Genomic DNA, 26120 nt, shown 5'->3' with positions numbered 1-26120 from the left:
GCACTGCATAACTTTCTGCAGCAGGGCACAGCTAGGGTCTGTTTATATTACTACTCTGGCTACGTGTCATGAGACGCTTTGCAGTTCTCTACAATACCCCACAACACGTCTCTGTGACCCTGCAATATCAGGGCGGGTAATCGCAAACCTCTGCCACTCTGCACTGTGAACCCCCTGCAATAGTGCACTGCATGGGCTCCCAGAACAGTTCACCAAGTAGCCGATTTCAATAGTGCACATCACACGCCAGGCTAAAACTACTCACAGCGCCCCACACCACACAAGTGTAGTGCCTGGCCGTCTGCAACATCTCACAGCGCCCCACACCACACACGTGTAGTGCCTGGCAGTCTACAACTACTCACAGCGCCCCACACCACACAAGTGTAGTGTCTGGCAGTCTGCAACATCTCACAGTGCCCCACACCAAAGACGTGTAGTGCCTGGCAGTCTGCAACATCTCACGGCGCCCCACACCACAGAAGTGTAGTGCATGGCAGTCTGCCACAGCTGAGGGAACCACAGAAGTGTAGTACCTGGCAGTCTACAACTACTCACAGCGCCCCACACCACACAAGTGTAGTGCCTGGCCGTCTGCAACATCTCACAGTGCCCCACACCAAAGACGTGTAGTGCCTGGCAGTCTGCAACATCTCACGGCGCCCCACACCACAGAAGTGTAGTACCTGGCCGTCTGCAACATCTCACAGCGCCCCACACCACAGAAGTGTAGTGCATGGCAGTCTACAACTACTCACAGCGCCCCACACCACACAAGTGTAGTGCCTGGCCGTCTGCAACATCTCACAGCGCCCCACACCACAGAAGTGTAGTGCCTGGCAGTCTGCAACATATCACAGCGCCCCACACCACAGAAGTGTAGTGCCTGGCAGTCTGCAACATCTCACAGCGCCCCACACCAAAGAAGTGTAGTGCCTGGCAGTCTGCAACATCTCACGGCGCCCCACACCACAGAAGTGTAGTGCATGGCAGTCTGCCACAGCTGACGGAACCACAGAAGTGTAGTGCCTGGCCGTCTGCAACATATCACAGCGCCCCACACCACAGAAGTGTAGTGCCTGGCAGTCTGCAACATCTCACAGCGCCCCACACCACACAAGTGTAGTGCCTGGCAGTCTACAACTACTCATAGCGCCCCACACCACAGAAGTGTAGTGCCTGGCAGTCTGCAACATCTCACAGCGCCCCACACCACACAAGTGTAGTGCCTGGCAGTCTACAACTACTCATAGCGCCCCACACCACACAAGTGTAGTGTCTGGCAGTCTGCAACATCTCACAGTGCCCCACACCAAAGACGTGTAGTGCCTGGCAGTCTGCAACATCTCACAGTGCCCCACACCAAAGACGTGTAGTGCCTGGCAGTCTGCAACATCTCACGGCGCCCCACACCACAGACGTGTAGTGCCTGGCAGTCTGCAACATCTCACAGCGCCCCACACCAAAGAAGTGTAGTGCCTGGCAGTCTACAACTGCACTAGTTGGCGCGGCCCTTTCCACAAGCGCACTGTGTGGCCCTCTACCACAGGGTACTAGCTCGCACAATAGCACACTGCGACGGCGCGACCCTTTCCACTAGCGCTCTGTGTGGCCCTCTACCACAGGGTACTAGCCCGCACATTGCACAGTCCTGTCCACTGGGTGGCGCTCTACGATAGGGCACTGCAATAGCACACTGCGACGGCGCGGCCCTTTCCACAAGCGCACTGTGTGGCCCTCTGCCACAGGGTACTAGCCCGCACAATAGCACACTGCAGAGTCCTGTCCACATAGCACACTGCGACAGCGCGGCCCTCTACCATAGGGCAACGTCTCACCCCCTCCGACAGCTCCATGCCAGCTGCCAGCTGTGCGCGTGAAACGAGCCTGGGAAAAGGATTACATCTTGTCCCAGATGAAACCACGCAATGTCGATGCGAAGTGTTCCTTCTCCTCGTCCAGATAAACCCGAACAGCTGAAGCCAGCAGCGAACATCTGCTGTGAATATTTTATCTGACAGAAATGCCAATGCGCGTGTCCCTCCGGAGGAGCGGGCGAACTCCGCGTTAGAGGGGGAGCCAAGGCGGAAGATTGGTAATGAATTGCAAATGATCACCAGATGGCCCTAACGTGCAACTTTATAAAATACAGCTCTGACTACCGCATAATCCAGTGTAAACGCACTCAGTTCTTTCTCACCGCATAATCCTTTGGTAATACACGCAGCTCAGAATACTGCATGATCCCATCTAACTGCACACTGCTCTAACTACTGTAGAATCCTGTGTGCCCGCACACAGCTCTGTCTACCGCATAATCCTTTGCAAATACACAGTTTAGACTACTGCTTAATCCCATCTAACTGTACACTGCTCTAACTACTGCATAATCCTGTGTACCCGCACTCCGCTTTGTCTACCGCATAATCCTTTGCAAATACACACAGCTCTGACTACCGCATATCTATCCCTGGGAAACGTCACACAACTCTGAATACTGCATAATCTTGGGTAAATTCACACAGCTCTGACTACTGCACAATCCTGTACAACTGCACACAGCTCTGACTATTGCACAATCCTGTGCAATTGCACACTGCTCTACTGAATAATCCTTTTTAACTGCACACTGCTTTGGTTTCTGCGAAAACCTGTAGCATGGCCCTTGACCTCTGTTCCCACCATCTCTTCAACCTCAGAGCCATCATAATTGGCCCAGGACTCACCAACATCCTCAACATTTCCATCTCCAGAGCAACCTTCCCAGGTAGATTGAAGCGTGCAGGGGTTAGACCCCTCCTACAGAAGCTTTCTGCTGGACCCAGCGACCACAAAAGCTACTGGCGGACCTCCCTACTCCCATACCCAGCCAAGGTACTCGAGAACGCCATCAACCATCAGCTCACCGACTACCTTGAACTAAACCACCCACTCGATGCCTCACAATCAGGATTCCGGGTCAACCACCGCACTGAAACAACACTGATCGCTGCCACAGATGACATCAGAATTCTCCTCAACAGAGGAGAAACAGAGGCCCTGATCCTTGTCGACCTCTCAGCAGCATTTAACATCGTCTCCCATCACATCCTTACTGACAGATTCCACAACTTCCGCATTCTGCAACACGCCCTCAAGTGGGTCATCTCATTCCTCTCCGGACACACTCAGAATCTGTCTACCTACCTTCACCTCCACTCCCAAAGACATGATCTGCAATGTACCCCAAGGATCATCCGTCAGCCCCATCCTATTCAACATCTACATGACCCCCCTCGCAGATATCGTCAGATCCCACGGACAGAACATTATCTCCTACACCAATGACACCCAGCTCATTCTCTCGCTCACGGAGGACCCCTCCAATGCCAGAATCAATTTCTGCAATGCCATGACCGTCGTAGCCAACTGAATGAGAGACAGCTGCCTCAAACTCAACTCCGACAAAACAGAAGTACTGATCTACAGAAAAGACACCTCCTTATGAGACCGCAGCTGGTGGCCAGCAGAACTCTAACCAACATCCGTAGTGTCAGACCACGCACACAGCTTTGGCATTATCCTCGACAGCCAATTAACAATGAAACGACAAGTGAACATAGTCTCCTGATTAGGCTTCCACACCCTATGCATGCTCCGCAGAATCTTCAAATTGATCCCAATCATCACCAGAAAAACCGTGACACAGGCCCTCGTCACCAGCCTCCTCGACTATGGCAACGCGCTCTAAGCTGAAATTCCCATCCAGCTCCTCAAGAGACTTCAGTCCATACAAAGCACCGCAGCCAGACTCATCCTAGACCTCCCCAAGGGGATCCACATCACCCCTCACCTCAGAAACCTCTACTGGCTCCCCATCCAGAAGAGATGCCTGTTCAAGAGCCTCACGCACGACGCTTACAAGGCTTTACACAACCAAGGACCGTCCTACATCAACCAGCGTATGAACTTCCACATGCCCGCAAGATGGTTGTGCATTGCTTCATTCACCCTCACGGCCCCACACATCCATTGCAACGGGGTCTGCTCCTTCTCCTATATCACTCCCCAGACCTGGAATGACCTCCCCCGCTGAACAACACACTCCCTGCAGATTTCAGAAAGCGACTCAAGACCTGGCTCTCGATGCAGACACAGCAAAATACGCTCCCAGATACCCCTAGGGGTGATACTGTTGTGCTATATAAATACTGATTGATTAATTGACTAACTATGACATACGTTTGCATTAGAGAGTGGAGTGCCACCCACTGTCAGCTCTGGAAACTTCAATTTTAGGTCACATCAAACCTCCCTTCTCGGCTGCATCAAGGAAGGATCTGGCAGTCTCATGGGTCTGTCCAACCAGACACAGCTCTGTACAAGCGTAGAGGCCCTTAATGCATTCTCATTCTAGTATTCACACGGATTACTTCATCATTAAGACTTTCATAGTTGGTGTTCCCTTGGTATCTAGAGTGAACATAAATAAGTTCCCGTAAATCTTGTTGTATTGCCTGGTATTTAATTTTTCGACTTTTGACTCTTCCTTTGTCCCCGTGACAGGATCAAATCATGACGTAATTGCACCCGACCAGAGGGTGACTTTGTTCGCCAGCATGGGGAGGAGGTCATACATCTCCCAACGTATGCTAAGGCGACCCCTTCCCCTTGCACAAACATGACCAGACACAGGGTCCACTATCTCTGCCTGAAACTTTCTAAGCCCTGATAAAGCCCAATGCGCTACCCACACAAGGGCGAAACACGATGGCTGACTCAACTACAGTATGTCTGAATGATAGCACCCAACGTAAGGATATTTGTAGCCAAAAAAGAAGAAATAAATCAATCTTTGCGCACCTCAACTGATATTTACAGGTTTACTTATTTGCTATTTAACCAAAAAAAAGTAAAAATTCGAAAAAATAAATCACCCAAAAATTACTACAAGGTTTGCCGGAACTTATTTTGTTGTAGGATTCGAGAAACGTGCAGGGGCACAATAGATATCTACGAAACGTCCCCTGTAAAAGGCTTAATTAAGGAGTGACATTGTGAATACCAGTATGATGAAGGGTTAAGAACCACTGCACCTGTATAACTCTTGTCACTGGGTAAAGAGTAAACCCAGTGTGACGTATTTAACACCCTTGAATTTATGTAAATGTCTGTAACTGGCAACACTGGGGAAGTTTCAACTCATCCAAGCCCTTTTTTGATACAGCTCTGGCAACTTCTATTTTCTACATCATAAAACACAGCTCTGTATCATCAATATTCAATTGCATCAAACACAGCTCTGGCAATATTCGTTTTCTATTTAATACAACACAGCTCCGGCAGCAGCAAGCCTATGCTGCATCAAAAACAGTCCCAGATTAATCAGTTCTTTACTGCATCAAACACAGCTCTGAAGCCTCAATTTTGGATAGCCTCCAACACAGCTCCATCGGCATCAAATATGGATAGCCTCAAACACAGCTCCATCAGCAACAAATATGGATAGCCTCAAACACAGCTCCATCAGCATCAATACTCTATTACATCAAACAGCTCAGGAAACAGAAATTCTATGCTGCTTCAAAAAACTGTTCCAGAAGCATCAATTCTCTTCTGCTTTTAACACAGCTCTGCAGTCTCAATTCTGGATAGCCTCAAACACAGCTCCATCAGCATCAAAACTCTATTACATCAAACAGCTCAGGAAACCGCAATTATATGCTGCTTCAAAAACAGTTCCAGAAGCATCAATTATCTTCTGCTTCTAACACAGCTCTGCAGTCTCAATTCTGGATAGCCTCAAACACAGCTCCATCCGCATCAATCCTCTAGTTCATAAAACGGCTCCGGCAGCATCAATCCTCTCCTATATCAAACACAGCCCTGCAGCCTCAGTACCTGGTAGCCCCAAACACAGCTCCATCTGCATCAATCCTCTATTACAGTAAACAGCTCTGGCAGCGTCAATGCTATGCTGCATCAAAAACTGTTTCAGAAGCAGCAATTCTCTTCTGCTACAAACACAGCTCTGCTGCCTCAGTTTTTGATGGAATCAAACCTGTGTCCATTTTCTACTACATCAAACAGCTCCAGAAGCATCAATCCTCTCCTGTAACAAACGCAGCGCCCACAGTCTCAATTCCTGACAGCATCAAACAGCTCCATCGGTGCCAATGCTCTACTACATCAAACAGCTCTGGTAGCGTCAATTGTACGCTGCATCAAAAACAGTTCCGGAAAATTCACTTGTCTACTGCATCGATTGTCTACTGCATCAAATCTCAGCTGCATCAACTCTTGGCTGCATCAATTCTCTACTGTTTCTAACACCGCTCAGAGGCCTCAATTCATGATAGCATCAAACACAGCTCTGAGGCCTCAATTCATGATAGCATCAAACACAGCTCTGAGGCCTCAATTCATGATAGCGTCAAACACAGCTCTGAGGCCTCAATTCATGATAGCGTCAAACACAGCTCTGAGGCCTCAATTCATGATAGCGTCAAACACAGCTCTGAGGCCTCAATTCATGATAGCGTCAAACACAGCTCTGAGGCCTCAATTTATGATAGCGTCAAACACAGCTCTGAGGTCTCAATTCATGATAGCGTCAAACACAGCTCTGAGGCCTCAATTCATGATAGCATCAAACACAGCTCCAGAGGCATCAATTCATGATAGCATCAAACACAGCTCCAGAGGCATCAATTCATGATAGCATCAAACACAGCTCTGAGGCCTCAATTCATGATAGCGTCAAACACAGCTCTGAGGCCTCAATTCATGATAGCGCCAAACACAGCTCCAGAGGCATCAATTCATGATAGCATCAAACACAGCTCCAGAGGCATCAATTCATGATAGCATCAAACACAGCTCCAGAGGCGTCAATTCATGATAGCGTCAAACACAGCTCTGAGGCCTCAATTCATGATAGCATCAAACACAGCTCCAGAGGCGTCAATTCATGATAGCATCAAACACAGCTTCAGAGGCGTCAATTCATGATAGCGTCAAACACAGCTCCAGAGGCGTCAATTCATGATAGCATCAAACACAGCTCCAGAGGCGTCAATTCATGATAGCGTCAAACACAGCTCTGAGGCCTCAATTCATGGTAGCATCAAACACAGCTCCAGAGGCATCAATTCGTGATAGCATCAAACACAGCTTCAGAGGTGTCAATTCATGATAGCTTCAAACACAGCTCTGAGGCCTCAATTCATGATAGCATCAAACACAGCTCCAGAGGCGTCAATTCATGATAGTATCAAACACAGCTCCAGAGGCATCAATTCATGATAGCGTCAAACACAGCTCTGAGGCCTCAATTCATGATAGCATCAAACACAGCTTCAGAGGCGTCAATTCATGATAGCATCAAACACAGCTTCAGAGGCGTCAATTTTTTACTACATCCAAGAGCTCTGGCAGCATCTATCCTCTCCGTTAGTAAATACAGCTCTTCTGCCTCAAACCTTGATAGCACCAGACACAGCGCCAACACCCTGAGCTCTACATTGCATTAAACACAGCTGCTAAGCAGTCCTACCTTGAGGAAGGGGATGACGAAAGGCCGGAGGGGGAAGTTTGTGGCCTCCTGAAGCTTGCAATGAAACTCTTCAATGGTCAGCGTCGAGTTCTGAAAGAAGGGAAAGTGAATGTGAGCCATATACACACTCGGAGACATCAGCCCAGGTCATTGATAAGGAATCTGGCCTCAGGTCATGAGGACCTAGCGTAATCTGCATCATGCCGTCTCCATCGAGGGGTTGAGAAGACACGCTTTATAAGGTAGATCAGGGAATAACTACACCGAATGGTAGCAGAGATACCCTCTCCTTATGTGGAAATCTGATATCTCAGAAAGTGGGATAGCAGAAAGAACCTCTAAATGGTTGTTGCTAGGGCTGTGGGCGAGACATTCACAAGGGAGGCATTGAGTTGGGTATCAAACACCTGTTATTCAGCGCCAAGAGACCCTTAGGTGAACGTGCGATTTACACATGCAAATGTTATATTTTGTTATGTTATTGTATGCTATGTTATACAGGCATTGCTCAGATGGGCAACTGGCTCTGCCTATTGACCAGCCCCCCGCTGCATTCACAGAACAGGAATCTACTTGACCATTGGTGTCTAGGTCACTGAGTGAGCAGCACTGGTGTGTACTGTACATTCTGTTCTGTGACGTTTCTTTACTCGATGGCTGCAGTCAAAGTTCAGTCGCGGGGTGCTCATCTGATCCCATGTTACAGGGCGCGGGGTTTCCAGTCTTGGGCTTCCTTCTACAAACCGGTATTTTTACACTTGTGGGTTCAATTGAACACAATCAAGACTGTAATAGGTCACAGTTGTGGTTCGCACTCTCTCGCATATTGCACTAGTCGCCCTCCAATGCATTTTTGCAGATGCCTTTCAGTTCATTCAAAGTTAAGTTATTTTGAAGTTCAATTTAGCTACATTTCGTTTATTTTAGTGATTCATCGCTTGCACAGTCAGTCCTGGAAATCTCCTGATAAGTGTTTCATGCCGTTTTATATGCTACTTGTATATTGTATATTAGTGCAGTAAAATGGCATCCGGTCTAGGATGCTAAAACTGGTGGCGCGAAGGTTTCTTAAATGAGAGGGAAACCTTGAAAGATTGATGTCTTGGCAAGATGAAGGCCGATGGTCATCCTGCTCACACAAAAAGGCTGATGAACCTTGGGTCAATGAGCTGCATTTCCTAGTTCCCTTAAATGTTTACCCCACTGAACTGGAGTGCCAGTCTATTGTCAGCAGTGCTTAATTTGAGCCGTTGGTTTCTGGTGCTGGGCCCCAGTACTTAATTGTCAACACGGGCACTCATAACAGTCTGCCACATGGTGGAGCTGTATGTCAAATTTAAATATAAGCAAAACAATTCAATATACTTCAAAAATGACAAATACCTACCGCCAGTCATTGTTATAGCTTTGGGGGCCTGGAATATTCAGAATCAGGCGCACAACGCCCTTTGGGCTCAAAGGGCTTCAGCCCCCCGTGGTGTGTCAGCCTGGGCTGAGACAGCTTCCTGGGCGCACACACAGACAGTTTTTGAGCTTATCGCAGCAGCATCCGAGTACTTTACAGTTCTTTGAAAGACCATTTACGTGTTAACAAGGCTTTGTTGTGAGGCTTTGTTGTTTTTTCACCCCTTCATCTCCACTCTGCCTATTGCTGGAAGAATTAGTCCCCCCCCCAAAAAAAATTAGCAGCCTCCCCCGAAATTTGGCTCTAGTTGCGCCTCTGGTCTGAATTGTCACTGTCAATGCTCATTGCAAGCACTGGCAGGGGCAATGGGTCGGGCAAGCTACCAAGCTGTAGTGGCCCACTGACGAGGGCCCCAGCAATTATATTTTTACAAATTAAGCACTGTCAGGCGGGGATCAGGCGAAGAGAGTTCTTCCGGGCCTACCGTTGACCAGAAGGCCTGGGTGTATCACAGGTGTATTGAGAACAGAGGGGCCATCTCTCATCAGCAGCTCCCTTGTATTGCCCTAGACCAGGAGTGGGCTGTTCAGTGAACGCAAGGCTGCGAGTACAAAAATGCACAAGGATGAGCGATAAAAAAAGGACTTGCTAGAGATCTCGCACCTGACACGGGACCTCTTCAGAGCTCTGCATTAGCTAATGTGCCTCTTTTAGCTCCTGTGATCAGGGTGAGCCTCTTCGCACCTCTCCCTCTTGTTTTCCCCACCGGTTGTTGATATGCCCCAGCTGCTCTCTCTGTTGACTGAGCGTTGCTATCCACCCGGTCCTTGCCCAAAGAAGGGAGCACAGGCCCTGGGTCCCAAGAATCACACAGGCCGGTGGATTTCAGACCTGCATTGTTCATGGAGTAGGTAGAAAGCTCACGATGCCCTATATCGGATGTGAATAGTTCACCCAGTGCTTAGTTTTGTGTGACGGGTGATGTACGTATGTTTGTTTGTATTGGTATTTATATAGCGAAAACCTAGCTAGGGAGCAACAGAGTGCTGTACATTACTCGGGAGAATGGGATATATTCCACTGAATTGTATACATCAAGTGGGGCCTACACAAATACAATTCATGCATTACATTTCACAATTTTTAAGGCACAGGGAGATTAAGTGATTTGCCAGGATGATACAATGTGCTGGGGCCGAGATTTGAAACTGGGCTCTCAGATTCCAAAGTCAGCGACTCTAGCCATTAGGCCTGGCCTCCTCCCAGCTTTTGCACAAAATGTCTCATGTGGGGACATAGCAGTGTGGATGGGAATGCTGATTGGAAGCTGTATATGGGGGAAAAGAGACATACATACTTTTCGAAGGTATGTGACAGGCACTTGTTCCACCCTGTGTTATTTAAACCACATCCAAGATGCCTAGTTCAGATCACAGAGCCCTGAACCCCTATTCCAGAGCTCTTGAACCCCATCACTCAGCCCAGAGCCGGTTGGGGAGGAGCGGTCTGACTGCTGTGCAGGAATTTCTTTATCATTATCAGGCCCCGATTTCTCTCTTTCTGTCGGGCCCTGTGCCTCGCTCACTGCCTTCCCCACATTTCTAGCTTGCTGTCAAGCCCTCATCCCTCACTGCCATGTCTTTGCTGTCAGGCCCTCGTTCAGTGCTCAATTTGTTAAAAAAAAAATAAGTGCCAGGGCTCTAGTCAGGAGGTCACTGTAGCTTGCACCACACATTGGCTTTGCCAGCGCTGCCAATGATAGTAGAACACAACTACAAACCATCACACTCCTACAAGTGTGACAATTCGGACTATTTCATGTCCCCAAAGCTATAAGAATGACTTGGGAAGAGGCAACAGTAATTTTTAATGTATACTGAATTTATGATTAACTGTTGTTGCGGTCCTCTCTAAATTTGCCAGTCAGCGCCACCTAGTGGCAGACTCTCACAAGCACCAGTGTTGACAATTACGTGTTGTGCCGAGCACCGGCTCAAATTAAGCACGTGCCTCGTTTCTTTCTTATTGTCACCTCTTGATATCTAGCTCGCTGTCTGGCCATTTTACCGCTCACATGGACACCCCCCGATTTCTAGCTTGCTGTCAGACCCTCATCCCTCAAAGTCTCCCCTTCGTGTTAGGCCCTCGTCCCTTTCTCGCCGTCAGCCATTGACTTCTAACTCGCTCTCTAGATGCGGTTCCTCTCTCACTGGTACCCCATGATTTCCAATTTGCTGTCTAGCTGTGGTCCAACTTTCACTGTCCCCCACGATTTGTTATTCCTGGAGTGTTTTGAGAGATCTCATCTTTGGTATCGTTTCTGGTTTCTGGGAGGGGGGCACATCTAGAGTATTGTGTTTATATCTATAGGGTACATTTGGACTATTGCAGTCCGGTATGTGAGCACATGGAGCAGACTGTTCAGTTCTGGCAGTCACATGTAGATAAAATGTGGCCTCTGGTTATAGAGGCCGCGTGGCAAATACTGGTGGCTAGTGCCTGTGGTCAGAATTGTGATATTGTGCCTGGTTCTTGCGATCACAGCTGTGGTATTGTGTTCCACTCTATAGGTTCATTTGGGGGCGGGGGTCATGTCTAGTACTCGAGTTCTCCTCTGGTATTGTGGTCAGTAGTGCGGGTTGCTAAGTATTTTTGACTTTTTCCTGTGGACCTATCGCCAGAAGGCTGATAACAATTTGAGAATCGTCCAGAGACAGGCGCCCAATTATGGTTCATCGTTCCAACCTCATAAGGAGAGAGGCATATAAGTTGGTCAAAATACACAAATGTTATGCATTAGGCCCCTGGCCTAGGGGGCACGTCTCTAGTCAGGCTCGACGTTCAAGGAGGCAGAACCCCAACCCTGGTTCTGAGAAGGACCCAAAGCAGCAGCACTCACCACGAGCCCCAGCACCAGGGTGCGCACGCGCTCCCCGATCTCGGGGGAGATGTCGTTGCCGAACTGCTGCAGCGTGGTGAGGAAGCGCTTGAGCTTGCTGAGCTGGCGCGCGCCGCAGGCCGGCGGGAGCTGCTGATTGGATAGCGAGGCGGTGGACGACGTGGCGGGCCCGTTGCTGAAGCCATTGGGCGTCGAGGGAGCTCCGTTGATGGCGGTTGGGGAGTGGCCGTTCCCGTTCATTACTGTGGAGAGAGAGAGAAGAGAAAGGGTGAGCCAAACGATTTACAAGCAGGGGTCGACTCTAGTCTGAGCAACTGGGAGGCAGCCACATGCCAAATAGAGGCCCTTCAGAGGCACTGGCCGGTCAGGCCGGTCATAAAAACAATCAGATTCACCCCCCGAGTTAAAGTGTCAGGGCGCCTCTTGCCAATGCACACACTGTCTTAATCGCCACACTCCCCTCACCTGCTCCAATGTGCATTTAACACTTAATGTGGCTAATATGGCTGCCTGTGTCCGCCACATGCCCGCATATACAGATACATAAACACAACGAAACTGCTGTTAAATGAGAATAAGGTCGACAGATGTCCACAGATTTTCAGAGTCCTCGGCAAAATTATATTTTGCATTAAGGCGCTCCCTTCCCCTTGGAACTAGTCATTTTAGAGACCATTTGTTGCAACCGCCCGCCCTCTTGTGGCCACTTGAGGTGGTGCTGTAACGCAGCTTCCTACAATGGCCTTCATATGACAAATGGGGCTCTGCAGATGCGGTCCCATTATGCACCCTCTGCTGGACGAGCATCTCAAGCCACTCGCTGCCACTTGGTTATCACCCATCACGCAGCTTTCCCTTCTCGCTGCCATCTCCATCACCCATTTCCACTTGGCATGTGCCTTACAAATATCTTCCGCTCCCCTAAGCACCTTCCGACTTCTCTTCAGCTTCCAGCCAGAGGCCCCCCCCCGCACCTTCCACGCTACAATGCCCTTCTTCCCAGTTATCCTCCTGTCTTCTACCTGTCCCTCACCCCATTCTACATCTAAGCCCGTTCCATCTCACCTCCGCCCATTCACACCTCCTTATGGAATGATTAAGTGGTAAACCAGTTAAACAGAGGACATCAATCTCAACTTTCTTTGTACATTTACAAAACCTGGACATTTACTTAAGTTGTACTTCAAAAGGATGTTAAAACATGCTAAGTAAGCAGTGGCAAATCCAACAGGTCTGGTTGTAGCTGACAACCTTTAGCTTTGCTAATGCTTATTTTGTTTGTGAATGGGGTTGTATTAAGGCACGCAGCACACAAGTGGCCTGGTAACAGTGTTGGGATAGCTGTTGGTACCGTGGCTAAGTAAAACAGACATTATGTGAAAATATATATCTATATATACTTAAGAGTTATACAACTTCACATAATTATGCACCATTCGTGGTAATAATAGAGTGAGCAGCTGTTTGTTGTGGTATTTGCAATTTTTAAGCACAAAATGCATCCTCGCATCAAAAACTGATCTGAGAATGCATTTTGCGCTAAAATACAGTGATAAATGACGGATTTGAATTTCATGTAATCAAACGTAATTTCATGAAATTTCACATAATTGCGCAAAAGCAAATGACGCAAACTTCGAACACCCCTACAAAATACGAATGACACCACAGCAGACTAATGGATAAAGAGGGCTGACTGAAGAAAAAAAAGGTCTTGGTTTACGAGAGACCTAAAAATGTACAGATTGCAACCTTCCAAGAAAGAAGGCATGACATGACCTCAAATATATTTCCATCATACTCTAGTGCATTATAGTTGTTTGTGCTGGACAGCTAACCTCAAAACTCTTTGATTTAAGCCCACTCTCCTTGTGTTTGGCTCATTAGCAACATTTTAAGCTATTCCACTTATCCAATCTGAATATTGTTGTCCTTCAGACATTAATTTCTGGTTCCATGTCATATTTTCATCCCACAACATTTTAACACGCAGAGATCTTGACAATTACATCTGTTACAATAATGCTGACATTTACTTAAACTTTACACACCAACAATTTGGCCTAGCTTAATCTACTATTCTAAATCAGTCTTAACGTTTTTAGGGGCCCATGCCAGTATTTTGGTTTGATAATTTTGAGGCCTCATTTAGGGTCTGATGAGAACTGAAAATTCTCCCATTTTTGAAAGAAACTTTAAATTCATTAACTGCACCGGCTGAATTCCCTTTCCGATATTGTCCCTAAGTGGAGGAAATTCTGACAGTGGATTCTGCTCCATTTTTAGTTTCCTTCATAAAGTGGAAAGCGTTTCACGTATCACCAAACTTGTAAATTGTGCTCCTAGTGAATGCTATAGCATTGCATTTGCATGCTAAAAACCCTTCAAGATTCTTCTCAGCAGAGCTAAAACTTTCTCTCAGCAGAGGTAACCGTTGCCCAGCCATCTCTCAGATGACATGAAAATGGATACAGCTTTGACCACCTATTCTAGAGTGAGGTCACAAACTCCCCATCTCTACTAATTGAGGGGAAAGCTCCTTTAGCTGCATCTCGACCGAGGTGAAGGACCCGCAGAAGAAGTTGGGTACCATACCGGTTTGCAGAGAAGAACTACACTCATACATGAATGCTGCTTAGGTCATTGGGTCATCATTGGACTGAGATGAGTAAGCTGCAGCCTCCTCTTACCCAAGAAGAGGGTAGGTACCACTCCTGGAAGTAGAAAGGGTGAATTCTCACACCAGAATGCTGCTGCTCTGACCATCTTTGGACTGAGATTGCTAACCTGCAGCCTTCTCCTACCCGAGAAGAGGGTGGGTACAACTCCTGGTAGCAGAAAGGGTGAACACTCACACACAAATGCTACCCTGACCATATTTGGACTAAGATTGATACCCTGCAGTCTTCTCCTACCTGAGACGAGGGTTGGTACCTTCCCTGTAACTGGAGAGGATGAACACTCATAGGTGCATGCTGCACTGGCCGTATCTTGCAGATCACAGAACCATCAATTTCTAGATTAGTGAGGGGTTGGTCTGATGCAAGTATGACCTCCAGACCTGGCTCAGGAAGGAGTACCTCAAGACACAGCTCTTTGAATGATACCTTACCAACAGGAACCAGCAGCCCAGCACCTTGAGACCCTCACGGGTGAGTAGCTGTGCGTTACAAGCCTCTGATTGATTGATTGATGGAGTCATGCATTTCAGCTGAGGTGAAGAAACCTACCACCACCTCTACTCTGGGGTGAAGAATCCAGTGACCATGAATCAGCTGAGGTAGGGGAAGGTTACCAGTCTCCAAAGAAGTAAATGCGCCAGCTCACTTTTCAAGGTGAAACTGCATAGCTAAAGAGCTGCACAAATGACTCTCCATCGAAATGATGGGTCCTTGAGCCTTTTCACCGGTGGGGTGCATAGCCCCAGCCTTCCCTGAGCTGAAGAAATCATTCAGATCACAACCCTTCATCTGAGCTGAAGGCTCCCTCCAGCTTGACACAGGTGAGCGGAGACATCCTCATCACCCTTCTGAAAAGGCGAGGCCATTTTCAAGTTCTGTCAGCAGCGGCGCGGAGCCTCCTCTCAGCAGAGATGTGGGCCCTGACATCCATTGCTCAGGCTGATGGTATGAACTTCAAGCGCTCTTTCAGCAAAGGTAGGACAGGGTTCTCCTTATCAATTCAGGGGGCATTCCTGTAGCCTCTTTCTGGCCGAGTTGTGTGTTTCTTGATGGAACATTTACCTCATCATTACCATCTCCTCTCTGCCTATCAGCAGAGGCCAGAATCCTTCACACCAGGCCTGAGCTCAGCTGAAGATCCCCCACAGCCTCTTCTCAGGGAAGACTCCTCCAGCTGCCTCTCAGCTGGGAAGGATATTCCAGCGCCTCCCAGTTGGTGATAGAATTCTTCAAGCTGCTGTACAGCTGGGATGCAGGTCCTCGCAGTGCCTCTCAGCTGAAGTTCTTCCAGCATGGAGAGTCCCGCAGCTGCTTTGCAGATGTGATATGTAATAGGGGAAATTATTGTAAATGTTCCAGTGAACCCAGTCCCTTTAAGTGTCAACTTTATTGTCTGCATTCTACTAGCACAGAACATTCCTGTGCCTTCTCAGGCTAAATCAACCATTTCTAATGTAAACTTTATGTTTTGCTATTTACTAGCAGAGGTATACCCTATATTCCTTCACGTGAACCCAACCTTTTTTAATTGAAAACTTTATTAGTGCTATGTACTCACACATACATTTGAAGCACCGTCTCAGGTGAAACCAAAGTTTGTGATTGTAAACACTATTGTATGCTATGTACAAACAAATAATTGTCCTTCACCTCCTCAGATGAACACAACCTACTAAAGTTGTAAACCTTATTGTCTGCTATATACCAATATAGGCATATATTTCACCCTCACAGGTAAACCCAACCCATTATAATTCAAAACATCATCCTTTGGTATGAACTAACAAAGAAATACCTCACATCCTTTTCAGGTGAACCCAACCCTTTGTAACTGCAAACGTTATTGTCTGCTATGTACTAACTCAGACTCATCTTGCACCCTCTAGGAGGAAACCACCCTTTGTATTGTCTGCTTAATACTCACAAGAGGCTATTCAAGTGAATCAACCTCCTTCTAATTGTATATATATTGGCTGCTGTGTTATGCCTCATAACTGTCGTGCACCGGAGCGTCTCTCAGATAAACCCAACCCTTTATAATTGTAAGCTTTATTTCCAGTGTACTGGCGCACAGCTATTGTGCACCCAAACATCTCTCAGATAAATATAATCCTTTATAATTTTAAACTTTTTCCTCCAATATCTACTAACACACGAGTGTCCGACACCCCTGAGATGACCATTACTGGAACACCGTGCATGCCTTAAATTGATCCAACCCTTCCCAATGATCACTTTTATTCTTCCTTTACTAAAATTTGAATATGTTACACCACACCAGGTGGGTGCAACCATTCTCAGAGTAACATGCATTCTGCCAATTAAACATGGGATCATCCCACACCTTTTAAGGTGACCCCTACATATTTGCATAGTAACCTTTATTGCCCCATACAAATGCATGAATAATCTGCAATATTTATGTGACCCCCAACTATCCCTCATGGTAACCATCATACTCCCATAATACGTTTGGATTACACCACACTAGGTATATAAAATCCACTCAAACAGTGACATTTCTTTTTCCAGATGACCCAGGGTTATTTTGCAGCATCTCGGGTCATCCCTACACCTTTATTCACCCATACAAAGGCATGAATATTTCCTAATGAGTATGCAAACCAATCTTTTTCTAATAGTTCTAATTGTTCTCACATAGAAATACAGGAAGCACCTCTTGCTTCTAGTCTCCCTCCTACACCCACTTTATGGAGTCATTTTTGCCTATTTAGGACAAATACCCATATATTTGCTTTAATACCAGATACAACCCAGAGAGGTCTTCGGAGCACGTCTGGGGTGCAACCTTCATCGAATTATCGACATCTCGCACAATTCCGTGTATAATTTCCCACTCTTTTTCAGTCGGATTTGCAAGTGTACAAATGACTGCAGACAAGCAATAGGGGCGCGCTAATAAGCAAGCATAAGTGAAAGCAACATACAGAAGGCACGTGCCAAAGGTGCACATACAGCAGGCACGCCCCAAAGGTGCACGCGCAACCCCTTATTCATGGTACAATCGAACACGCAGGGTCTTCAGCTTGTTCTTTGTAAGTGGCAGCGGTTACAAATAAGGTGCCAATGGCATGCCTTAGAAATGGCACAGAAGGGCAGAAAAAAACAGGCCCCACCCCCAGAGAATCTCTAGTGACGTGTGCAGTGGCTCGTCACATCCCAGTGGGTCTCTGATTTAGAAACAGATCACATGCCCCCTCACTTATCATTTAGAGGGTGTTGAGGAAGGATAAGTAAAAATCACAGACAAGAAAGGTATGTTAACGAAAGAACTCTACATCTCGAAATCCAGCAAAATAGTCCAATGGGCGAATACATCTTCATCCATTCGAACACAGGAGCCAATCCGAGGAGTTGTAAGACTGTGGCAGCGTGTGCAATAAAACAAGCTCGTGTATTATTAATAATAAAAACGTGCCTAATGCAGGTTTCCTTTGGTTACTACGTGCATCCGGGCTTTCAACATTCGTGTGAACCCCACGTGAAGCGACTCTCCAGAGAGGGGACATGTTCACGCACTGCCCTGCATGTGCGCCCCCGGGCAGCTCCCCCCGCCCCCCCCTCCGGCGAATGAGCAGGCCTCGGCCGCTACTGCGACAAGGTGCCAAGCTCAGTGCTTTGTGCTCCACGCTTACCTGGCTTTGCCGAGTCGCGGCGCCTCCCAGGGAACCGGCGGGCCTCTCTGCAGTGTTTTCTCAGGCTCTGTCCCCAGCTCTGGGTCCGGTGCTTGGAGAGCGAGCAGCCGGTCACCACACAGGGTGCCCAAAATAACCGCATGCCCACAACTGCTTTTATTCCAGTGACAGGTGCGTTACTAAGTAAAACTCTGCACACGTCCCAGAGCTGAAAACACTTGTGGGTAACGCTGGCATCCCCCTGTAGCTACCCCTCCCCCCTTCCTTTGTCACCCACAAGCGACCCATGTGAGCTGCAGGCAGAACGAGGGGGCCACCTATGATATGCCAGTCCCTGGAAAATGTCACTGGTTTCTTGACGTGAGGGTCCTGTCAGCACTCTGGACTGTCTCCAGTCTGAGCTTAGGGAAGCCAACTAAACACAGTACACGTGACCCAGTCCAGACTTCCACTGAGCATTCGTATCCACACTGAGTGCACACTGTGAGATTACGCGACTCCTCACAGTCAGATAGTAAAGGGATGTCATTGTAATTGCATTTATATAGCACTTACTACCCCTGACGAGGCGTCAAAGCGCTTTTTAGGCGGGTAGCACGCTACTCCGGAACCCATAAGGATTAGTGGTGAATTAGTGTATTGAAATATGAAAGTAATTTGAGTGGTGGATATTAATCAGTTATTTGGATTAAGAAGGATAGCGGAGGGATAGAAGAGGGAAGAAAGGTTTGCATTTATATAGCGCTTGTTACCCCTAACGGGGTGTTGAAGCACTTTCTTGGCGAGTAGCATGCTACTCCGGAACCCATAAATGATTAGTAGTGAATTAGTATAGTGAAATATGAAATTTGAGAAGTGGATGTCTTTTAAAGGGAATGTAAGTGGTAAACCAATTACTACACATTCTAGGCATTGGCACACTTTATGTGAATTGGAAATAGTGCAGTTTTACAGCATTGGTGGTGCAGTAAAATCGCAGCTTAGACTCAACAAACTTTAGTGTTACTGTCAACAAATCAGTGATGGTAACTGCACGGCAAAAAGTGAGATAGAGTCCACGCTCTCCTCTCAGAGCTGCTGTGAGGTCTTTGGGGGGATATTAATAGAGGTGGAGATAGCAGACATAGCTCCCGTTCCCTCTTACGAAGTTTGAACAATGAAGAACAGCTCCCCTCAGCGCATCCTGATGCTTCTGGTCTGATGTGCAACCATTGTAAGGATTTAGTCCTCACAGTCACATCCTGTCAGCATGCCGGTGTCTAACTCCACTCTACCTTGTCAAAAGCTTTTTAAGCATCTAGCGGCATCACTAAGGGATGCTGAGATATTGAAATTGTGCGACAGAGTGAATATTAACTTAGACATATTGTCTTGAGCATGTTCCTGTAAGAAAAGCCCTTTAATTTGAGGTGAATAATTTCAAAATTATTCCCTTTAGTGTTATCAATCAGATGTTTTCCAGAATCGTGCAAAAAGTGTTTATTCGTAAAAGGTTATCAATTTCAATATTTCATCTTCCTTTATGTATAATGTCTCGTTTTTGTGTTGTTTCGTACAGCGTTCACACAGTTGGGAGGCTGCTTCAGAGCATTATGTGAAACAGAATATGATCAGAAGCATCAGTGGTCTATGAGCTGGAAATTGCACTCATGTCCAATGGCAAATTTTCTTTAATTTATCACAATTGTGTGCATTCGACAAAATACATCATCATTGCCGTTAACTTGAGGAGTTCCATATACACAGAATGATACCTATGAATATGTGCATTGTATAATATATGCCGCTCGTAGGCTTGCCATCTGTTTTATTCCTCCTGGGCTCTGTTGCTGATATTAAGGTCACTACGGACATTGTGGACGCTGTGGGGAGTGCTTTTAAATAGCAAACTTTACTGCCCGGGACTGCGAGGACCAGGCTGCTTGGCGGCCTCATCAGCTGTTTCCTCTTCCCGGCCCCTCCCCCCCGCAGGTACATAACGCCTCGCGGCCCCCGCTTCGCGGGTGCCGCTCGTAGGCTTGCCATCTGTTTTATTCCTCCTGGGCTCTGTTGCCGATATTAAGGTCACTACGGACATTGTGGACGCTGTGGGGAGTGCTTTTAAATAGCGAACTTTACTGCCCGGGACTGCGAGGACCAGGCTGCTTGGCGGCCTCATCAGCTGTTTCCTCTTCCCGGCCCCTCCCCCCCGCAGGTACATAACGCAGGTACATAACGCCTCGCGGCCCCCGCTTCGCGGGTGCCGCTCGTAGGCTTGCCATCTGTTTTATTCCTCCGGGGCTCTGTTGCTGATATTAAGGTCACTACGGACATTGTGGACGCTGTGGGGAGTGCTTTTAAATAGCGAACTTTACTGCCCGGGACTGCGAGGACCAGGCTGCTTGGCGGCCTCATCAGCTGTTTCCTCTTCCCGGCCCCTCCCCCCCGCAGGTACATAACGCCTCGCGGCCCCCGCTTCGCGGGAGCCGCTCGTAGGCTTGCCATCTGTTTTATTCCTCCTGGGCTCTGTTGCTGATATTAAGGTCACTACGGACATTGTGGACGCTGTGGGGAGTGCTTTTAAATAGCGAACTTTACTGCCCGGGACTGCGAGGACCAGGCTGCTTGGCGGCCTCATCAGCTGTTTCCTCTTCCCGGCCCCTCCCCCTTAACACCCTCCGCCCACATAGCTGCAAATCCGTTCAACGCGCAAGCGGGACGCGCGCGGGACATAGCCCGGGGCTAAGCCCGGGCAAAGGGTGGGCCCTCTTAGGCCCTCAGAGGCCGGGCGGGGCTCAGATATTTCTTTCTAGTTATCACATCATATTATTGTGAAATGGCCATGATCGAAGACAAAGCTCATGGGGAGAAGTCGGGAGGCGTGTTAAATGGTCCACTAGACAGTTACTTTAAAAGGATCAGTACGGATGAAGGAAGGGATACTGTATTGGATGAACGTAGAACTGAGCGTCGTCGCTCAGTTGAGAACATGAAACGTAAGCCTCTTGAGATCTTTAGTTCCCAAAGTCTCCAGAAAGAAGACGGTAATAGCGGTACCCATGATCCCCCTTCTACTCAAGACAGTGTTCCCTTTTTATTACGCGATTGCTCACCTACTGACTGTGCCTCTAGTATACATGTTATTAGCGATTCACTTCCTATAAACTGCACAGATAGTCCTATGGATCCCAAAATACAACTGTCACGTCGAGTAAAAATTACTGGGAAAAAGGCTAGGATTATGGCCAAGGGGAAATCTTATGGTCCTCCCCCAAGGAAAATAAGACGCAAGGAGGGGGTAGGCCTGACTAAACCTAGGACCAATCATTTATCCTTTGGTCAACACACTAAGGCTCCAAATGTAAAGGATTTGGGGTCAGACACCGGGTCAGATAACAGCACTAAATCGACCCCTTTACTCCCTTCTTCAGACTCAGTTGAAGCAGCAAATAACCCCCGACCAAAGTATTCCGAGAAGATCCATCTCAGTCGGTGCTGCTTTCCATTGCTTTTCAATCTAAATTGGGGGATCTGCTCAGGACTTTTATATCTCCCATTACTGATAGTCTGAGAAGGTTGGAACTTAGGTTAGAGGATGTTGAATCCGCACTGAGAAATGCGATTGTTGCGGACAGGGATCAAGTGAACAGGCTAACTTCCTTGGCCCCGCTACCCACTACTATAGTCTCACAGGAAAGACCCCCTGTAATTAACAACATACCACAGGTTCCCAATCATTTAGCGTTGGATAATCATAGAGAAGGGTCATTACCTACTGTGAAACATTTAAATAACAAACCCACCACTGACATCCTAGAGGGGAACACTATTGATGTGGTGGGGCCCAAACACCAGGAGCAGGGAAGGGTAAGTCGGAATGGAGGTTTAGGGAATCATGGTCCTCAGGTAGAATTACCTCCTGAAGCTGTGCCCTTGGTGGTGGTTTTGACGGGTGTTCCGCCACTGAAAGATAATATAAGAGAAGACTATCACCAGTTGAAAAATAAAACTATACATTGGCTAAGTATACACAGACCAATATCTAAGAGCTTTAATGGAGAGATACTGCATGTTAGACGTCTCCCTTGGCTTGGTAGTAAATGTAAAGACATTGAGGGTGATATAGTTTTGATTAATTTTAGAGACCCAGGTGCGGTTGATTTTATATTGAATTGGCCCGTGGGAAATAGCAACAATAGAATCAGTCCCCGTCCCCTGACTTATTTTTATCCTAGGTCTCTAGTGTTCCCTCAATTCCATGCCAGGAATATGTCCAGTGCTCACCAATTCATTCCTACAACAGTATATAGCAGGAAAGTGCTACCTGATCCCCAGGGATGGACCACGATCGGTCCTAGAGGTATTAGGATTAGCAATCAGAGATTGGAGCACGTAAGAGCTTTTACCCCTCTGGAGCTAGCAAATAGGTTTGATGTTTTTTCGGGCATGGACGACTGTGATTGAAGTTTAAAGACTGGGAAGGGCAACTGGGGAGGTCTGGGCTCAACTGGGGTACAGGGTAATATAAATGTGCTCCGTGAAGAGGTTATTGAATCTCCTTCTAGGGATATTATTCCACTAGATATTGAGAGTGTGGTTGGTATTAGCCCTTATGTTATCACCCACTATTTGCCAATGGACCGCTCTGGTAATGGAAGCCACTCCCTAACCCCTACAGTCCCCTCTGAAACCTCTAAAGAAATGACCCCACGGGTATCGTTTGATGATAAGGGTGCTATTCTTCCCGAACCCAATATTGGTAAGGAGGTTATTCGTCTGATATCTTGGAATATAGCCGGGTTAGGGAGAAAGTTGGCCCTTCCAGAATGGAACAACTTTATTGGAAAGTTCGACATATGTATGTTCCAAGAGACCTGGAGCTTATCACCTTTATATAAAGATGGATATGCAACCTTTTGGGTACCCGCTTATAGTTGTGGCAAGGGTAGACCAGCAGGGGGTCTCCACGTATGGATAAGAATAGATTTAAATTGGAAGATTTCAACACACGACACGGGCTCTAGGGATATTCAACACCTCTCATTTGATGGCCAAACAAAACATAGCAGGATTGAGCTATTTAATATCTATGCCAGAGGAACTCCGGGAGATAAATCGTCTTGTACCTTTATGTTGCTAGAACAGGCATTAACAAATTGCCCTACAAATTCTAAAATATTGGTGGGGGGTGATTTTAACTGCACATTTGAACCCCTAGGTGGGGATGATCCCATGGGCACAGAGGAGGAGGATGCTAGCTGGTCCATCCCCACATTGTTACTACCCCCGATAAAAAAATGGTCAGCAAAGGCACTACAGATTAATGCTCTTACTGTGGATTTTAATTTAAGAGCATTGAATGGTAGGTCACCCTCTGATCGAGACGGAGCCATGACGTTTAATAGACTTAGTGGCCCGTCTAGAATAGATTATATTCTAATGGATGTCACCATGTGGTGCGACTTAATTGACATGGAGGTGGTTCCTTCGCAGGATAGTGACCATAACTCCTTATGCTTGACATTAGGATGGAGCAATTTAAAAGATGTCAAGAACCTGGCCCCGTTGAAGTTAACAAAAGAGGTGGTCCCATACGATGGTAACCGTAGATTGAAATGGGACAAGGTTAGTACCCGCCCAGCTAAATTGGCAAGGATAAAGGTACACATTGACGAACTGACCGAAGAATTGGGGGGATTAACTTTAAGAACCGGGGAAGTTAAGGAGTCGCCCTTTCCCAGGATATATAAAAATGCCATTGAGGAAATCGGTAAATATTTTTTAGCACAGAGCTCTAAATTAAAATCACTTAAACCCAGTACCCCCTGGTATTCTGCAAAGTGTAGGTCCAAAAGACGGGAGCTAACAGCAGCCCTACGCAAAAGGAATCAACCCCTAGTTAGATTAGCTAGGAGGGAATATGCAAAGGAGCAAGAGCGGGCAAAAAAAGAGTGGGAGGAACAGCTCTGGCAGGACTTAAAAGATGCATCTAAACTGAAAAATGCCTCGCTGTTTTGGGAATTGATTAATAAGGCCAGAAACCTTAAAAAGCCCCACTTGGAAAATCACATCACTAGCCAACAATGGTATTCCCATTTCTTACATATATACGGTGGGCAGGATGCAATTAACACTCCCTCCTTTGTTCCTGGTGACAGGGCCCCTTACATAGCGACTCTTGAGGAGCCATTTTTGACCTCGGAGGTAGTATTAGCTATAAATCATCTAACTCCAAAGAAAGCTGCTGGTCAAGATGGCATCCCGGGGGATCTGCTTTTGGAGGAACCCACAGCCTGGGCCACACTTATTGCATCAGTAATGAACTTAATCTCCAAGGGTCATCCTGTCCCAGACTCTTGGAAGGGTGCAGAGGTGATTACCGTTTATAAAAAGGGCGACAGGGATGACCCTGCCAACTACAGACCGATTAGTCTGATTGACGTGATCCAGAAAGTGGTTGGCAGGGTCATCATCCTGCGAGTGGGTGTATGGATGGAGGAAAATCAGATTCTTTCCCATTTCCAGGCCGGTTTCCGGAAAAAAGTGGGTACGATGGACCAGGTCTTCCGCCTGTTTGCGATCTATTGGAAAACGGTGAAAATCAGCCATGGTAGCCTTTACCTGGCCTTCATAGATCTCAGAATGGCGTTCGACCTGGTCCCTCGGGCTAGGTTATGGGATATTTTGAAGAAGATGGGTTTTCCGGGCCCGCTTCTGGACCTCACAGTAAAGTTACATGAGGGGAATTATGCAAGAATCAGATGGGGTGCCCAAGGTCAGTTGACCGAGAGGGTGCCGGTGAGAAGGGGAGTTCGACAGGGATGTGTTATGGCACCGACTCTTTTCTCCCTGTTTGTGAATGGTGTGGTGGATTATCTGAGGGAAGAGCCGGCAGACGCACCATCCCTGGCAGGGGAAAAAACTCCAACCCTTCTCTTTGCGGACGATACCATCTTGATATCGAAATCCCCAGTAGGTCTACAAAAGTTATTAAATCGCTTTAGTGAGTTTTGTAAGGACAGGGGACTCACAATTAACACCTCCAAAACCAAACTCATGGCCCTATCCCCTTCCAAAAAGTTTAGGAACAATTTAACTCTTAATGGCGAGACCTTGGAGATGGTAGACTCCTTCGACTACCTGGGGGTCAGGGTGAACAGCCGGATGAGTTGGAACGATCATCTGGCGAAAATGCAATTAAATTTTAAAAGAGTTGCTGGGGCGGTTATGCGAGCGCACAGAGCGTCAGCTAGTAAACCTGTAGCCCCTGCCCTCGCAATTTATGAAAGCCAGATTTTACCCACTGCCCTGTATGGTTCGGAACTTTGGGGGTTCGAGAATATCCCAGATCTAACTATTGCAGAAAATAAGTTCTTGAGGGATTTGGTCGCTCTTCCGGTTTCTACCCCATTAATACCATTACGGCTAGACATGGGCAGGCGCCCGCTTAAAGAAATTGTGCGCCTTCGCCCCTTACTTTTCTGGGTACGACTGAGAAGGACTGATGAGCTCAGGAACTACGCAGCTGCCCTGGATGAACTTATTTCGCTTGATAAAGGTAACAGGATCAAGTGGATGAGTAATCTGAGGAACCTGACTGGTTACTTGGGCCTAAGTGACCTCTGGAAGAGCCAATCCCCGCCACCTAAACTTGTTATCAAGAAATTGTATTGGGACAGGGTCCAGCAGGAGACTTTGGGCAGAAATGTAGGGGGTTCTCTCACAGAGCGCTTCCTCGAGTTTAAGGGGACTAGGCTATTTGAACCATTCCTTGACTTTATTGAGAAACCCCTGGATAGATTACTTTACTTAAAAACCAGGTTTGGGATTCTCCCTGTAAATGCTTTTACCTTTGGGTGGAATATTCAAGGTGGATTATCAAAGGCCTGTCCGTGCTGTGCAGCCCCCATAGAGTCCGTGGCGCATCTTATGTTCGCTTGCCCAGCATATAAGGTACCTAGGAGAA

General features: G+C 47.3%; 1 protein-coding gene across 7 annotated transcripts in view; it reads right to left on the bottom strand.

The window, feature by feature from the left end:
* Positions 1–26120, bottom strand: part of CBFA2T3 (CBFA2/RUNX1 partner transcriptional co-repressor 3) — a 352675-nt gene that overhangs the window by 28441 nt on the left and 298114 nt on the right. For all 7 annotated transcript variants that reach the window (XM_085639117.1, XM_085639120.1, XM_085639118.1 and 4 more), the window contains 2 exons: positions 11839–12080; positions 7535–7624 (listed from right to left, as the gene is read on the bottom strand). In XM_085639117.1, coding sequence (XP_085495243.1) covers positions 7535–7624; positions 11839–12080 — 332 coding nt within the window. The remainder of the gene's footprint in view (positions 1–7534; positions 7625–11838; positions 12081–26120) is intronic.

This window comes from Triturus cristatus, chromosome 12 (assembly GCF_964204655.1).
Source record: "Triturus cristatus chromosome 12, aTriCri1.1, whole genome shotgun sequence".
Classification (NCBI taxonomy): Eukaryota; Metazoa; Chordata; class Amphibia; order Caudata; family Salamandridae; genus Triturus; species Triturus cristatus.
Note: the sequence above shows the minus strand (reverse complement) of the source record. Positions and strands in the feature narration are given on the sequence as shown.